Genomic DNA, 19,017 nt, shown 5'->3' on the forward strand with positions numbered 1-19,017 from the left:
CCTGAATAAAAAAAAAAAAAAAAAAACCAAAAAAGAAAGAATAAATACTTCATTTGTATTAACAGGTTAAAATTGTTCTAAACACATGCTCAAGATGAAAGCCTGCCTTTGTTTGGAAAATATAAAATTAGCAACTCTGACATGTGATTTTCAACTCCAAAACACACTTCACCTAGAAACTTATCACACTTGGTAAAGCTACCTTACCTTGTATTCTGCCTGCTGTCTCTGATCATAATGCACAAATTTTGTCCTGCTATTACCTGCTAAGAAAACAGGTGGAAAGAAGTATTCTGTTTAAGCTATTATTTTTATTATGTTCACATTTCCAAACTTTCCTTTAGTTCTACCTCCTTAATCTTATTATACTTTAGCTTTATGCTTTCTCTTTCACTGTCTATCTCATCTTTCTCAACTGCCTTCAGTTTCTTCTGTCATGATACATTCAGAAATTCTGATAGCATTGAGGTAAAGCTGAGGCCACCGCCTAGCCTGCCTTCCCTTCCACACACTGTCCAGGCTGGCCTCTTGTTGTTCAGAGCAGAAGCAGAGAAGAAAGCTAACTACAGAAGGCCAATCAGATCTTAAAGGACAGCCCAATCTGTGAGTCAGGAATGAAAACTACACTTGACTACCCCAACTATGAAAGTATTTTTCACCATGTACATGAAAAATACATACTTAATGATAATTTATTGTGAAAGAAATTCAAATGTTCCTTTTTTCCCCTCATTGCCAGCTGCTTTATACTGTATACTGCCACTTGGCAGATTGGAAAACAAGAAAAATTACCTTAAAAATAAATCCCTTTCTTCAGAATAAGCAAAGATAACTTCAATGAGGTAACTCTTTCTACATCTAGATTCCAGCGTCACTGTCAGTAAGGGAATATCTGAATGTTCTTGTGTCCCTACGTACAGTACTTGACATACGTAGCATCAATAACAATGCCAGTAAATAGTGCTGCCAGTGAAGTAACGCGTAGTATGTCAGGAATCTGAACACACACAGATGATTGTGAAGCACAAAGTTCTTTCATAGGCCAACAAACTCATGGACTAGCCTCCCAAAACAAGTCATACTTCCAAGCAGTCAAATAAGAACTACAAACCCAAGATGCAAGTGAACAAAACTGAGCCACAAATCCAACTAACCGAAAAGCTTAAAGCTACAAAACAGTATTTAGTTACAGCTAAAAAACATCCATTAAACTACTATGAGTTTTGTAATAAGTTGCTGAAAGAATCATGGGTCACTAAGTCTCCTAATTTCCAACTGAGAAACATGCAAGTAGTTTGCAACATAACTCTGTGTTGTATAAAGCCTATTTCAAACTGCACTGCCAGTGATATATATAACCCAATATTTGCAGCAAATGGCAAAAATGCTACTAATTTTCATGGGAATGGGGAAGAGACCAGAACTATGCACCGATGGTAATTACAATTCCAGCACTGAGAGAAGTTTCAAATAGCAACTTTCCCACAGAGACTGAATGGAAAAACCAACTCTATGATTAGTAAGAAGCTTTTAGTGTTTTATTATATTAATAACAGATTTCACTCCACTCCTATTAAATAAGCCTGGGACTAAACATTCATGTTTACCTCATTTGCACACATCACTGTGGCAGTTTCTAACATCAAAATGAAGTTGCAAAAGGACAGTATCCTGCTGAAATTATATTTGTTTTTCTTTCTATAGCACAATTACAGCAGCACATGCATGCTTCTATAATTAGAATTACTTTAAAATATTTCCATTACAACACCCAATTTCCAGGGGGAAACTGCACTGCAGAAAAATCCCCCAGGCCAACATGTAATATCATAGAGCTCACACTGAAAAGTTACTTTGTTGGCCATTCAGATATTTTCATAATCACCACCTAAATAACACAGCACAACACAGGAATCGTGTAATATATTTTTTTATATATATGTATGTGTATATATGTGTATGTGTATATATGTGCGCACGTGTATGAAAAACTTTAATATTACATAAACATGAGGATAAGGCATATAGCTATATTACTTTGTATAAACATCACATGAACCTCTGTAGCTCTTTAAGGCCACATCATTCAGTGCTAATCGTGTTTAAAGAGTAGCTGTTCAATGGAGGACAAAATGATGACAACACACCAGAAGTTGTCAAGCCCAGAAACTGTTCTCCTGAGAATACATCAGGAACTACATATAGCAAGTTTTTCCTTGCTCTGGTTGCAAATATTGTACAAGAGATAAAAGCTTTCCCTTTTTATCTGAATCCTCTGGTCAGCTTTATTTTAATGATTTCATAAATGGAAACATTAAAACAACATTCTTTGACTTACCTCCAGGCCTTTCATGCTCTCCATCAGTATGTAAAAGCATTGAAATAGGCATTCCAACATTCTTAGATCTTCCAGCTACAACAACATTTTTTCCAAATGTTTGTATTCCTTATAGGGGGAAAAAAAAGCAGCAAACAAAACAAAAAACAAAATATCAAAAAAAGTATTCCGTTATTTCTGTATCCCTAAACCCTTCTTCTCAATCCCCCAGATATAATTATTTGCTGTTGTGGACTGCTGACATCAACATGACTTGAAAATCCACAAGGCTGAACTTGAAGGATGAATCCACAAAACAACTTTCAGCTTTCACCTTAGAGAAACAAAATTGGCAACTCATTCAGGTTATCTGAATCACCCTTCAGAGGGACTTAATTTGTTTTCTCTGACCAGAAAGGGAAATAGAAGCTCTTATGTCCACCTATAAGAACATGTGCATTATACTTATAAAATGACAAGTATGAACTACATATGCATTCTTTTCCTCTTCTAGTACTGAATTAAATGTTTCCATTTTTGTTCTTGTTTCTTCCCTTCCCCCCATAAGAACTTATGCATTCCAATCTTCTATTTGATAAATAATCAGGAAGGGATCAGCAATATCACAGAAAGTTCCTTGCAACATTATGAAATGCAGAAAACAGGTTACCAAAGTGTTTCGCCAAGTATTCTACGCGGACTACTGTCTACACTTAATTAATAGTTATGTTACTGGCAAAAGATCTCATCTATTTGGCACCTCCTTTTTATTTAGATTAATCCTTTAAATTCAATCAGCCCAATACATTTAGATAACCCACACCTTTTAACTCACACCTGACTATCCTTCATTCATCTTCCAAGATAAAAAGAGTTTCAATACAGTTCAGTTTCTTACCTGTCCTTTTTATCATTTCCCACACAGCAGCAGCAGTGGCAGGTATTATAGAAGGCTGATCAAGACACAGACGTCCAATATTCATAATATGAAATCCATCCACATCCTTTTCAGGTGCGATAGCGTTACAAACTGTTCGTTCATCTATGTGATCTAGGAGACACATTGCTTTCAAATTACAGTTCTTTCACTTGTCAGGTGTCATCAATACTATCTGAATCATTACACAGAGAAACACATAAGTTTGGTCTAGCTAGCGTAATTATTAGTATTCATTATGAATAAACTACACTCCCCCTCTAAAGGCAGCAGTTACAGCCTCACTTTTTAAAGTCATATACTGAAAATTAAATGATTCAGTTTGTGACAGATTCAGCCAAAATATGAGAGGCCAATACTCAGCTGAGAATGATGACTTAGTAACTATAAAAATAAATGTTTAAACAAGACACTTCAGAGTCACTTCTGCATTCTGGAAGTGTGAATTATCAAGTGGTTAAAAAAAAATCATAGAAAAGTTACTGTGCATGTTACCTGTCTCAGATCACAAAGGATACATGACCTAAGTTTTAAACAAATGTACGGAAACCCTAAGCTGAAATAACTTTGCAGGTCTGTCTTCCATTTTCCCACAATACAACTGTTTCTAGTAATTTTCTAATCAGTAGGACCAAAACGCATACTACTTCATCAGAAACCTCTGAGAATGCATAAAACTGTTTGATATTGATGAGCTCGAAACATTAAGTACGGCTTAAATGACAATAACCTGCACATAATTTATTATTCATACCTATTTGTAATGAACATTTTTCATATGCACTATTGGTATGAAATAGGTCTGCAACTACTTAAAGCTTATACTGCATAAACACTGCTACTGATTATGAAAAAAAAAATAAAAATGCATTAGCCAGTCCTAGCTCTGCAAAAGTTACAAACCCAAGAATAAAGCTGGCATACACAAAGACAGTCCAGAGGAACAGCTCTATAAAATGTCCCCATACTGACCCAGAAAGCAAACTTTTGTTTAATAAATATATTTACCCAGTGGTACCTCAGTCACAATTTTTAACTCATAAAATAGCTTGGGTTAGAAGAGACCCTGAAAGGTCATCTAGTCCAATCCCCCTGCAACAAGCAGGGACATTTTAGTCTATTGCTTCATTGTTTAATAATGTCCCAAACCGCTTCCAGGATTACACTTCCAGCTTTACTTCCATCTCAGAATTACTATTTTTTGCATCTTTTATATAATGATACAATGCTTATTCTAGGCTTGATCCCTAACAGAACTCTGCAATTGTGAGGCAATATATCCCAATGTCTAATTCAGGGAGTGTAACAGCATGTTTAAAAAAGTCCAATAAAGGGAAATGAGTGTTGATGACAAAATTCAGACATTCTGAGTAAAAATATTTTATAGACCTATATAGGATGTTTGAATTTAGTAGTCAACTAGCTCTACTGAAGTATTTTGTGATTTTGCATTAAAAGGAGCTAGTTAATTAGAAGATACTATGCATGTTATAAAACCTAAAACGTGGTAATCTCTTGTTAAAAGATTTTTAATTAAAAAAACCCCTAGAGTTAAACCAGACTGTCATGATTTACAATTTAATTCTCCATTTTCTGATGGGAGGAGGCTTCCTTCTGAATCCTAATGAGAAAGGTCTGTGGAATTAAGATGTTAAGTACATTGATGAAAGAGTCTCTTAGAAGTCAAACTAGCCCAATCCAGATTGAAGGCAACCATGGTTTTGTTTTTATGTCAACTTGGGGAATAAAAAAAACAAATAAGAAAGAAATTTGCAATTACCTATTGAACAGTTTTTGCAGAAGAAAACTTGTTAACCTTAGGCAAGTGGTTCTTCATCAAACAAAAACTTGGCAGCTGTGTTTTTCCTTGTGCCTGGGATAGGACAGAACACTACTCTGACAGACACCTCATTGCTGTCTGTCTTCAGCTTCCCAGAAATAGACAGATAATACATACATTAATGTAAAAGGGAAAAAAATCATGCTTTCCATGGATTTCCCCACACACACTCAAAACTGATTTGCAGCATTTCAGAAAAGGGCACACAGTACTGGAAAGAAATGCAGCTGCATAGCTGTATGTGGGAGAAGTAGGATGACATGGGCCTGAGAAAAGAGGATGTGGACACCTTCCCTTCCTCATCAGAGACACTTCTAAAACACTATCTTGGGCAGGCCGCCCACAAACAAACAAAACCAATACAAACTGTATAGACAGTTACTATGTTCCTTAATGAGTGGATTTTATTTGCCTCAAGAAATGTATTTTCTTGGTTTGTTTCCACTTGACTGCAGATAGCCTCATTTCTTTCCAGAAGAACAAAGTAATTTCTTAAGTATGTTACTGTCAGTCTCATAGAACACGCTTAACCTCCTCTCAACTGATATCCATACTTGCTGTGATTCCAAGCTCCTCTCTGCACTCATCTTTCACTTGTTAACCAAACTTGCAAGACGACGCCAGGCATCACTTCTGCCCAGCTACTCTGACATATACACATGTAAACTCTTGTTTATGCAATATACATGTTGACATACAAAAAATAAAGGCTGATTTTCAAACTGGAAGACCGATGAAAATAAAAACATAGCACAAAAGGGATTCAAAAACAAACCATATGCATCAAAAAATACAGACACAGAGCAAGGAGGAAGCTGTTCAGCAGCAGCAATGAGCTCCCTGGAATTAATTTTGAGAAGCTAAAACGATAGCAGTGTCTCAGTGTTAAGTCAGTTCCACCAAAGCAGGCTGCACTTAGGCTGGCACAGACTTTCACAACAGAAGGGTATCATGTTTGTGCTCATGTGTCTCAACTCCTTTGCTGCTTACAACTAAGAAAATTTTGAGGTTTTCATATTCTATCTCAAATAAATACCTAACATTTCATAGCTATCTTCCAGGCAATTAAAAAAAAGATACATGAAACTCTCCACAAAACCATTACCACATCAGAAGTAATACACTCAAAAGGTGCATAGAAAGGAAGTTTTCCTCAGGCAAAGATGACAATCCTCAAAGTTAAGTTGCTCCAGCTCACAAAAGTGAAAGAGAACAAAGCTATTTTCTGATTCTATTTTTATCCCAATGTTGATCAAAAGCCACACCTGTGTGCGGTTCACTACAAAAAACCCAGAACCCCACATAACAACCTCAACTCTGGAATAAACAGCCTCCACTGATAAAGTTTTCACAACTTCTAGGTTTTGTTTCCTTACGTTACAATGCAAATCAAAAGCATTTTGAAAAATGAGCTCACTTAGCTTTCTGCCTGTTTCTGAAGTTCTTTTGGGAGGAAAAAAAATAATTCAGTAATCAGTTGTATCTGACATCTATTATGGAAAGAACTTCATGAACATTTTCAGTTCATGATAACTTGCATATTTAACTTTACTATAAAGACAATGCAATATTGAAAATGTTCTGCTAATGATTAAATTACTCTAAAGTTTTTACTAAAGCAAGCAAGAGCTAGGCCTCAAACTACAAGTTTTATAGTTTAGAAGAAGGCTAATTTGTCTTCATGTAGTTCTTGAGATACTGCAGTTCTTGAAAGGGATCTTCAACCAATTACTTTAGTGTACTAGCATCAGACATTTGAATTGACACAGCTAGAATTATCTTCAGGGTTTTTTCTTTTCAGAAGTTGAACAGGTTTAAATTCACTAAGTTTCAAGGCTTAAGTCTGTTGTTGAACTATATATTGACAAAGGCAGACAGCTCAAGACCAGACTGTAATGATCTGATATCCTCCTCAAAAAAATGCATTTCTGCAAGCAGTACCTAACAATTTTACCGAGTACCCACACAAGCAAGACAAGTGACACATGACACCTCCCATTTCTGGGGAACACAACAGCGGATTGGTAGTCCAGTGGCTGAGTCTATTTCTTTTGTCTGAAGTATGTAACAAAGATCTCCATCCCTAGGCTGTTAGTGCTCCATCTTTTGCATGAGTTCTTACTACTGAAATGAAAATTTGTTACATTACCTGTTACCCTAATCTGTTCTTAGTGGAAGAGATGTTTGTTCAGAGTAAACCGACCACATTCCATCAGCTGCCAGAGTTCCTCCATTGGTGTCCAAGATTTCACTCTTCTTACCTGTGTTATACTTCCACCTTGTGGCCAACTTATTTCAGTAAGTGGCCGATTTCAGTTAGCTTTCACATAATACGAAGTGCAAAACTTGCTAATCACAAACGCTGATGTTTATTCAAAATACAAACAAAGAATCTCTTCCTCTGTAACAGTCAGCACCTGCCCCAATTTTTTGCTGTTTCATAAACACAAAATAAAGGTAGCAAGAACTGTCTGAAAGTGAGGACCAAGACTAGGAATAAGAGTGGAAAAAACGAAGAGCTTAGCTAGAAACAAAGCTTCAACTTCATCATCATCAGAGACACTTATAAACAGTAACCCCTGCAGTCCCAGCTAGTGCTAGAAATCATGCCTGTACATGTCAAAAAGACAGCTCCTGCCATTCAGAGCATACAGGATAAATGTATGTTAAAAGACAATGTTTGGAAACACAGAGACGGGGGAAACCCAACATGCCAGTCAATTTATTACAATGACTCTAGTAATTGAGGCACCTCCCCACTAGGAAACATATAGTGGTTTAACTAAGTTGACTTACATAGATTTAGATGAAAACTGCAAGTTTTATCACTGCCAAAATAGCATTTTGTCAGCTACTGCCAAGTGATATTTTAGTGAGATTTTACTGGAAATTAGGATAAGAGAAATAACAAACAAGAGTAGAGGCTTTTAAGGACCTTAACACAAAGCTCACCTGGAACATTAGGGACAGCATAGAAAACACGAACAAATGTTTAAGGCAAAACTTTGAATCACTGGGAAAAAGGCCGCAGCATCATACGCTAGATAGCATAATTTGGCATGATATAGGAGATGAAAATATGGCAAAGGTCTTGGAGTTCAAGGCAAAACAGTGCCACATGTTAAAAAACAAAATAAAAAAGAGAAATTAACTGGATAAAGTGTGTGTGTGGAGGGAAATTCCTTGAAATAGCATTCTGACTGAACTTTAAAAAAAAAAGGCAAGGTTGACAATATGAAATGATTCTTATGATTTAGTTTGCATTTTGGTTTAAAATGAACTGCAGGCTAGTAAGATTTTAACATCTCAACTAAGCCTTCACTGTGCATGTCCTCTTTCAAGAGCTTCTTATGTCACTAAGATATACTTGCAACCCAAAACTGTCAAACTCTTTACTCGCACATTGACTGTACATGAGGAGTGGGACAAAAGATGTCACCTACCTGGGAGAGGTAGCTGAACTAATAAACCAGTAACTGTTGAATCCTTGTTGAGTTTTACTGTCATATCTAAGAGTTCTTCCTGAGAAACATCTTTAGGCCTCAGTATGATCTCACTAGAAATGCCTGATAAAAACCAAAACCAGAAGACATATATTAGTATCAGGAAATTTATCTATGGACATCTTAGTAATTTTGACTAAAAATCTGTCCGATGATTAACAACTGTCTTAAATAACCATGTAGGACCTGCTAAAAGTTCTGCTTTCGCTGCCTGGTCTTTAATGCTGTATTTCTAGATGTCAAATACAATCTTACAATGAAACATATAGGGAAAAAAAAAAATCTATAATTGGGCACAGTAGGTCCAAAATTAAACAACAGTTTAGAAATATTTGGAAAATAAAGCATGTAACTTTTCTACAAATGTGTTCTTAAGAATTACAACTAAAACCAAACAGATAAAGCTACACGAGCACTACTGGCATTTTATCTGAGAGCTATTCTACTTCTGTGGAACAAAACTCATTATTAGAAAATAAAAGTTTTCAAGTTACTTCACAAGATTTCAGTTTCACTGATAGCAACAAGATTTAAGTTCCCTGTTTAGGCTATGATCCTCTCTCATTTGGAGATGAGATGTAGTGACTGGGCTTTATCCTGGATACTCAGTCACTTAGCTTTACTGTTTGATTTCATTATGTCTGAAATTTTGCCCTTCATATTCAGAACTGTGAAGCCTTAGTTTTGGATTGGCTTGCCTGGCTCTACTGTGGACCTAAAGCATTCAACAGGAAAGATATTCCATGAGATACAGCAGATGCATATGAAGATTGACATTATGAAGAAAAAGGCTCTTTCTCAGTATCTTCCTGTGAAACTAGTTACTTAATCACTGTTCACATCAGTTCTGGGGTAGTAGGATTTGCTACCACAGTTGGAGGTGGGCTGAAAAATTCACATATAAAAGCAGGAATCTAACAGATACTGAGGAGGCAAGCTCTTAAGCAAATATTTCACATTCGAAAATAATCAGAAGTTGCAGAAACAACTACAAACTGATGTATTTTCTCTGATTATCGTTATTCACCAAGCCTCTCAAAGCCAGTTAAGACATTTAACTGTCAAAAACCTTTCCCAATGTTTTCCTTTAGTTTCCAGTTTCTAGCACTAAGGGTGCAAACTGTTTCTTAACAACATCTTAAGATACCAAATTGAACTTAAATCTACCAGTCATGTGTCATTAAAGCTACTTTCTTCACATCAATGCAACTTCTTTAATTTCATCAGAGAAGGAAAACAGTGCAGAATTAAATTAAGACACAAAGGGGCCCGTCTGTCCCCCTTTTTTTATTTTTTGTTTTTAAATAACAGTATCTTGTGCTTACCAAAGGATCATCATATTACGTAACACATACCTACAGCTGCAGCTGCTTTTATCTTGTTTCTGACATAGATATGACTAGCTGGATTGTCTCCTACTAATATGACAGTGAGATGAGGTCTCTTGTTTCCAGAGGATATCCACGATTCTACATCCCTTTGAACTTCTTTCAAAACTTGTTTAGCAAGCTTTGTCCCTGAGATAATGGTTGCTTCATCACTATAAAGACAAAAAGATACACAATATTTAGGTCTAAAATTTCATCAACAAGACACTTCTAAGTGTGTGATCTACCACGTTAAATACCTGATTGATTAGTTAATTTGCTAGTATTTCAAATATTTTTTGAAAAACACTACCGCGCTACAAATCCACCTGTGGAAAGAAGTGCTTCCCCACTCTCTTATTTGAAGAGCAGGAATGTGCCATCAGTGCATACAGAAGAAGAGCTCACCTGCCACACCCCACCTTCCCAACACACATCGCCAGCCAGGTTGAACATATCTATCAACTTCTGCATTTGGGATCAGAACATGAGAACATTCCTATGCCCTTAAGTTTTTCTGGTTTAAGGAATTTTTACCCACCTCCCTTCCCAAATTTCCTTCAAAAAAACCCTATTTGGTATGGGATTATTCACACTACTCTTTTGTCCAAGGCTAGATGATACTATTTCTCAGCCTTCTTAGCACTTAACTCATATAAGCCAGTGGTGACTAACCCAGGAGCTTGTCCTGCCCTCCCTGCTTTTGTCCTTTCAATTCCCCGTCCTTCCAGTAACCTCCCTCTGCCCCTCAACCAACACTACAGCAGACATACATCCTCCCTGGGTGAAGGGCCCACAACCATTGCCCTACCCATGTAGAAAAGCAAAGGAAAACTGAAAGTCTTGTGCCTTTAACTTGTCCCAGAACTTCTCAGCCCCGCTCTTTCTCTCTGTCATTGCTGTGATAATCACCCCAAACAAGGATGTGGAAAATCCGTCCCCCCTGCCCCCAACATACAAGAAACCTCTGGCATGTATAACTTTCAGATGCTAAGATGTTAATTCCTCTTCTAGCAGAGAAGCAGCCTTTAAATTCCAACTTTATTGCTTGTTGGTGGTGGTGCTTAAAGGGGAGAAAGCAGGAAGAGACAGAAAGCTATAGAGCAAGAAACTACATCACTGATCTGGTTTAAAACATGGTATTCCATAAGATTCAAAACCATAACTTTAAGCAGACAAAAGATCAAGTTGCATTTTACTCATTTCAGAAATCTGTGCAGTTTCATTCATTCTTAGAAAGTCTTCATGATCAAAGAAGCTAAATGCACAAGGGTGTGGAAAAAGGAAGGTGGGGGGGGAACAGCAGCGGTGACACCATGACCACACAAGACAGGACAACCACAAGAGCACCCAAAATCACAGACTATCTATGGTCTTACATAAAGAAATCATCCAAACTTAACCTCTATATCTGACTGATAGATGAAGAAATCCAGTCTACATTTTAGGTTACTGAAGAACTGTTCTATGAGGACTCTGCTAGAGAGGGAAGAGAAAGATACCTGAAAATACATTTTTCTGGATTGGAAATAACAGTACCCAATTCTCTGACTTCTATTACTGCTCACTCCCTGCAGAAAAATGAACAACTTGTGAGCAGTAACATGACAACCCCCAAAATGTATTTTAAAATACAGGTTTATTCCAAATGATACGCAAGGTAAACCTTAACAGTGTTCCAGAGGTATGGCAGAATGGAACAGAAGTCAAATTCCTTATTTAATCTTACAAGCCCTACCCCCACCCTTGAATGACATTTTGGTGACAATAATATTAAGGCTTACCCTCTCGTAAAGCTCTTAATGTCACTTATCGACTTCCCACACTCACCTCACCAGCTAACTGCTCAAAGATCAAGTGCATCTCGACTGAACAGCACTTCCTTAAGTACTATTTCATTCAGATCTTCCAAGTGTCAGCTTTATCTTACCTTGGTTGTTCTTGCTTCTGGAGTCTTCTCCATCTTCCTGTCTGTCTGCTCGCTGTGAGCAAGCATAGGTACTCCTCATCTTGTATGTGTCCATGGACATATTCCACCACAGCTCAAGCTTTTATCTACACTACCTCCTTCATTATTTGAACCTCCCATCTTCTCAAAGAAACTCCAGGAAGCCCAACATGATACATACAGTGAACAGTGTTTCTTGGCACAATCATCTGATATTATAACAAGAAAGTAAATACTATTCTATCTGTAAAGATACAGTAAAATAACACCAACTCCCCAGAAGCAAAACTACCAACACAGACACAGAGTTAAAGTTACTAGTGGACAAGTTCACTCCTCTCCTAATAAGCACAACTATGCGGCACTGTAAGAAAAAACATGCTCCTGGTTCATCAGCTCCTAACCAAAGACCGCTGACTGATTACTTGATCTTACTTACTAGAAAGTAAGCCTGAGGAGGAGAGGGTTTCCCCTCTGCAAACATTCTTCACTCTCTTGTCTGAAATGAAGAGCTTTACATGTATACACACACAGAGATCGTAACCCCTGCTCTGAATTGAATAAATTAATTCAATATGACTACCATTTCTAACTGATATACTTTAGCAAGGACTCCAGATGAGTTATAATGACATCTTGTTGGTGTCACTATAACTTAAAAAAAAAAAAAATTTTTTTTAAAAATCATAGTGCCTAGTATTAAAAAAACCCATACTCTGCTGAGAACAATTTATCCAACTGTTTGTCAAAAAAGCAAAGTATTAGAAACATTCTTAGCACACAAAAAATATTAATAACTTGTTTCCTTCACAGTATCACAGAATCATCAAGGTTGGAAAAGACCTTGAAGATCATCTAGTCCAACCATTACCCTAACACTGACAGTTCTCAACTACACAATGTTACACCAGACTTAGCTACTTCCCAAATACAAGTTTCTGTACTGTTTAACTTAAATATATATAAAGAAAAATAATTAAGCCAACAGATGTGGTTTTATTCTTTTCCTGTATGGCCTGCTCTGTATGTGCTCATTTTCATAGATGTCTTCCTCTCATCTTCATTATTTATGTTTTAGCTACACATGCCTTTGGCACAAGACACTTCTTTCCACGTACTCATTATGCCAAATAAATAATTAATGCTCACCTGCATAGCAATGCCATATACATTTAAGAATACAAGGACTTAATATTTTGGGGCCAAAAAATATTTTCAATCTATATTGAATGTGTATTGCATTTCTATGCTATTCTTACTCTAAATGATAAGTTTTCCTAATCTTTAAGCAAACAACTTTAATTGCATGTCTCTTCCTTAAAATCTAGCCACAGACTCACTAAGTTTTCAAGATCTGTCCTCATATCTGACCATTCTCACCCCATCAAGTTCAGTCTTCTCAGTCATCCAAGGATCAAAACCAAAACAAATTAACAGAAAAACAGTGCTAAAAATGCAAAACCATAAACACAAAAAAAATAAAAGAAAAAGCCCCTCACACACATTATAGTCTAGGACAAAACGCATGCAATATATCCTAGTCAGGAGGCACTGTGATAAGGCTCTACAACACCTGGATCTTTCTGAAGACAACAAACAGTAAGTTCTACAAGCCTCAGTGAAAGTCAATTGTAAAAGACAAAAACTTGCTTGAAAAACAGAAATGTTTCAAGTTAACACTACTCTGAAAAATTAATACTCTGGGGCAGCCGAGGTATAGAAGATCAAAATTATTCCAGGTGAGTTCACATACACGGAAGAAAACAAGTACAATTACATCTTAGCAAGAAGTTATGGGATGGCCCTACTTTAAAAACCCTCTTCTGGCATTCCAACAGCTACATGGATACTTTGAAGAAGTTAAGGAAGGTATCAATGCCAAAAGTAGTTCTATTTTTCACATTCGTAACTGGGTGCTGGGAAGGGAGATGGTAAATGTCATGTACATTTGTGGCAAATGTTTACGAAAGTAACTCCAGGTCTCAAGGAGAATCACAATGAGGACAAAGTACAGGAAAAAGAAATCTTTAGGTAAAACTTTCAGCCTTTGCTTTGGAGACTGACCACAAACCACAGAGCAACTGAAATTACCAAATAATCAGAAAGGAGTGTGAAAGGCCAGCTTTGTATCTTACAGAGTTATAGGTAAAGACCCTGTCATGTTACAGATGCCACTAATGCAAATCATTTTCGGAAAACAGCTAACAATTTTTATAATGGTTCAGAAACCAAGTGTCCCAGTTGTCGTGAGTCCCAAGCTATTAAAAAGCACTCCACCTATCCACTAGGTTAACTATGTAATGAAAATGCCACCACTGTAACCAAGCTGTCAAAATTGCTACTCAAAGAACCACCACTTAGGTTGAAATGTTCATTATTTCTTGTATGTTTCCTAGCAGAAGTTTTCAAATAGATTTGAAAGCTTACATCACCTTCATATATAGCAAATAGTTTTGCCCTAAATCAGCCAGTGCCTAAATTTTTACAAGTCCAAGGTGAAAACCAAGGGTAAATCAAACATTAAATTATTTGGAATATAAAGATTATGTTCTTTTACATGATTAGATATTTGAAAATCAGCAGCTGCTCCTGCATTGCCATTCTGCTGCTCTATTCATTGAATAATAATTAAAAAAAGAACACTAATACTTAGTGTTTACACTTAACCGTACACATTTCAGTCACACAAATTGAAACCTCAGCACGTCAATAGGTGGTACAAGTGAAGACTATCTAGAAATGTCCTAAAATGAATTATTTCAGTCTTGATGACGATTTAACTCAGCTGGTCATCATTACAGCAACACAACATACTGTTCTTCCTAGGGAAGATTTTAATAATTATATTTAATCACCATAATTAATTGCTTTATTCTTAGACCTAGTATTTGGCTACATCAACTTCTGTTGCTTGAACTTTCCTTGACACATAAAATAAGCAAAGTATGTTATGGTAATTTACCTCTATTTTCTAGGAAGACAGCAGTATTTATTATTTCTCTTGATCACTGTTAGTTCTAGTGCATTTACAATTTCATCTAGATTTTTAAGACAAGGGTACAAATTCAGTATATCATGGAAACATGTATAACCTATCGTGTAACAGAAGCGTGATTTTAGTTCCAAAGAAACTTCCCCTGAGAAGGAGGAAAAAAAAAAGAAAGAAAAAAAGAAGCCCTAGTAGATTAAAATATGTTTGATCAGGTATTAAGAGAATAAAAGCTTGACATCCTTCAGCAGTAATCTTTTTCTGTGCCTGACTACCCTGAACATCAAGAATTAAAACATTTCAACATCCTCTGCGAATACATATGCTTGAAGCTTTCCATGTATATCTGTACACAAATGCGTTTAACATTGATGTTTAATATAAGTTGAGTCAGTTTGCCATGATGAAAGTAGTTCAAAGTCATTTGCAAAAACAATAAAGCATTCTGGTTTTATGTTAAAATTGGACTGGTTTTCAAAGTGCTGCAAGTCCGATCAGTCGCGGTTTTTTCTGTACCATGTTCTGGGGGATGAACAAGTCTGCACCTAGAACAACACTCGGGAAAAAAAAAAACCCACCATGCTTTCTGAGATGGTCTAAAACCAGTTTTGCACTCATGTCTCTACTATAAGAAACTACACAGCTGGAGTAAAATAACATATGATTAATGTTTTGTTATATTAATAAGATGCATGTTGTTGTGTTTATCAGCATACTCAAACATGAGAAATGTTTAACAATTCAACACATGGGGAATACATCTAAAAGCCAGCAGACACCATATTTATTCAGAGACACTTGCTGAAACTTTATAGACACATGGATGGTAGAACATTAAGGATTTTAAAATATCACCCCAACAGCATATGGAAGAAATGCAGAGTGTTGAGTTCTGAAACAACTCCTTCTCTCTGCTAGTCTTTAAGATGGAAAAAAAGAAGTAATCCTAGAAGCACAAACTCACTCCCAGGATCATCATCCCACCCATAACACAGTTCAACCATTTCTTGAAAAGAACTCTTTGCTTAAATAAGATCATATTTAGAAACAGCTGCTGTCAGCACTTCTGGAGAAAAACCCAACTGTCTATACATTTTAGCTGCACCCAAAGCAACAACATGGTATTCTTGTTACTACCTATGAAGTTACTGAGACTTGTTTAAATGTCAGTGGCTAAAAAGCAAAAACCATTCCTGGGTTTAAATGCAAATACTAAAAAGGAAACAAATCAGGTGGCAATGTGTTGTCATTTAGCATTCCAAATGGAGAAGTTTCTAGTTCTCCTCCTTCCAAGATTATTCTGTCCTTCATGACTCCAGAAATTACCCTCCCAGAAGTAAGAAAACAGTTGCATTAACACCCCCTTTTATGTAACATAGCTGTTTTATTTTTACAAAGTAAAATTCATCAAGGACCTGATTTCTGCTACATAGTCACCATCTATTAATACCACATTTTAAAAGTCTCTGGATTTACTCAACAACCATTAAAACTTTGAGCATTTCTCCAGACATGATACATAAGGTGCTCAGAGTTTATCAGGGAAAGATGAAACAGTAGCATACACATACACACCTGCTGTGTAAAATATACTTAAATTCAGCTCACCTTCCAATTCTAGCAACCTCCCGAGCAACAATTTAAGTAAAACAAAGGTCACCTTGAAACCATCTGTGACTTCCTGAATTCAACTGTCACTTGTCTTCTATGCATCAACTAGTATTTCATACATGAAATAAATATCAAGAAGAAAATATTAATACAACTCAGTAAATACTATCGTATTATTTATTTTGACATTCAGAACTTTGTCTCAGCAAAAACACCCAGTTAAAAAGTTAACTCTCACAGGAGAAAAAAAAAGAAGCAAGTTTTAAATATATAGCTAAGGAGAAACTTCCAATACCTTGTCATTTTCCTTAGTTGCACTGTAATGCTTTTCCAAGTCTTTTCTTTACTTGAGAAAGTTGTATACACAGTCTTTTCAACAAGAAAATTTTCCACAACTACCAAACATAAAAATAGCAAATATTATAATATGTTGATGCTTCTCAGGTTTAGAATCTAGATGGTTTAAGTCCTTTGATGGAAATATTACACAGGAACTACATGAAAAAGTAAAGCATCAGCCGTACAGGAAGGTTACACTGCAGCGAGCTATTCAAGACACTGAAATGAATTACTATTTTAGATTTTACCACATGAAAAACTTGACCAGGTGTAATGACAGATTTATTACGTGTTACTATGCCATCCTGTTCCACTATCATCCTACTCACTCATGGATGCTCTTATTCTGAACCCTGGGTGAGTTTACAACAGAACAATTCACATACTGAATCTTTCTTGTTAGTGCATCCAGTGACTCGCAGAACATTACAGAAACAGAAACGTCAGCGGCTATTTTAGATCAACCTCTACACTAAAAGCCCAAAATCATATGGGGCATCACAATGGGATCTTCTCAATCCCATACATACCACATGAAAACCTCTGTAAAATCATTATTGCAGGAGCATCTACTTTTTGCTGAATTGGAAAAAACCGTTACTAGCAGCAGAGAACAGAAGTAGGCATGCACTGTTCCAGAAATACAGCTGTCTGTGCCAAAACCGGCAGAACTGAATCCTCTATTGTACAGGATATACAGAATATCTAGAAGGTCAGATGCTTATTTCAATTGTCACAGTACAGCTTACTAATCTTTTCATGTTTGCAAACACAAAGCAAAGACAATGCTTTCAATGTGGGCTACTTGTGACCTACTGAAATGAGCAAACTTTCAGGTCAGTATTTAAAACGACTCCAGTATAAATAAAAAGTCTGGCAAGCAAGAGCTGAGCTGAAACCCTCCCATCCACACCCAGACAAGTGCTCGCAGTTGCTGTGCCGCAACACCAACACGAGAGTCTCAGCGCAGCCAGCACATTAAATGAAACACACGGGGTAACAATTGTCAGCGTCCTCGCTGCGTTGGACTGCGTCCTGCTCACCCTAGGGATCCAGGCTTTCAGCAAACACTGGCAGATCCCTGCACGCTGCAGTGCTACATGAGACACAGTGTGCCCACATGGGCTTTGTTTATTTATTTTATTATCGGTTTTATTTTTAATATTGTATGTTTAATTATTTATTTATTCAAGAACAAAGGAGCACCACGGTATCACACCACCTGCCTTGCTGAGGACAGTGAGATGTCATGGGATGGGCTGTCACCATCACACGTCCCTTCATACAGGCAGTAATATTCTTCGGCAAAGATTAAAATACTAGCCATCAGCAAAAATAACCGTAGATGTCAGAAAATTCACATACACGTAGTAATTCTGTGCAAACAAACGTAGAACAGCCCGATTCCCCCGGAGGAGGAGGAGGACGGGAAGGCCGCACCGCAAGGGCTCCCCCATTTCAGTGCACCCTTTAAACACCCACCGGACAGCACCGCCGGAGCCGCCGCCCGCCCCCCCTCCCTCCCAGTACCCCCACCGGCTGGCACAGGCCCCGCAGAGCCCCACTTTCCCGGGGAGAGCTGCCACTCAGCCGGGGGCCTGGGGCAGCCACCCCGGAGGCGACGGACGAGGGAGACGAGCCGGGCCCCCCCCCCGTCCCCTCTCCTCTCCTCCCCTCAGGCGGTTGGCGCCCGCTCGATCCGCAGCTCCCCCGAACGTTCCCGGCCGCACCGGGAGGAGGTAGAGGAGGAGGTGAAGATGAAGATGCCCCGAGCGGCGCGGCGTACCTGGCGGCGCTGCGAGGGGAACTGCTGGTGCTGGAGGCGGCCCGGGACGCCGGGCGCGAGAGAGCTCGCCATCGCCTCAGCGACGCCAAGCCCGGGCGCAGCACGGAGGAGAAGGCGGTCGCTGCTGCTGCCGCCGCCGCCGCCGCCATGTCGGTCCCGACGGACGGAAGCGCCGCCGCAACCAAGCGACGAGAGGAGGAGCCAGGGCAAGTAGCGGGCCCGGGGCCGCGGCGGGGCGGGGCTCGTCGCTGAAGGCCGGGCGGAGGTGCCGCCGGTCGCCGTGGCGGGAAGAGCGGCCAGAAGGGGGAGAGATGAATCCGCCGATCGGCAGAAGTGAAAGGGCGGCGGCAGCGCCTCTGGGGAAGGCACCCCTGTGGGCA

The 19,017-nt window shown here is 38.2% G+C and overlaps 1 protein-coding gene across 5 annotated transcripts in view; it reads right to left on the reverse strand.

Moving 5' to 3' along the window:
- MTHFD2L (methylenetetrahydrofolate dehydrogenase (NADP+ dependent) 2 like) overlaps positions 1-18,806 on the reverse strand; it is a 50,248-nt gene extending 31,442 nt beyond the window's left edge. For all 5 annotated transcript variants that reach the window (XR_012628769.1, XR_012628770.1, XM_074867005.1 and 2 more), the window contains exons 1-5: positions 18,638-18,806; positions 9,953-10,137; positions 8,538-8,660; positions 3,216-3,368; positions 2,339-2,446 (exon numbers count right to left, since the gene is read on the reverse strand). Coding sequence is in view for 3 of the 5 variants with exons in the window: in XM_074867005.1 (XP_074723106.1) it covers positions 2,339-2,446; positions 3,216-3,368; positions 8,538-8,660; positions 9,953-10,137; positions 18,638-18,786 (718 nt within the window). In the remaining 2 variants the exon portion in view is untranslated. The remainder of the gene's footprint in view (positions 1-2,338; positions 2,447-3,215; positions 3,369-8,537; positions 8,661-9,952; positions 10,138-18,637) is intronic.
- Between the last annotated feature and the right edge of the window lie 211 nt (positions 18,807-19,017).

Source organism: Strix uralensis, chromosome 4, assembly GCF_047716275.1.
Source record: "Strix uralensis isolate ZFMK-TIS-50842 chromosome 4, bStrUra1, whole genome shotgun sequence".
Classification (NCBI taxonomy): Eukaryota; Metazoa; Chordata; class Aves; order Strigiformes; family Strigidae; genus Strix; species Strix uralensis.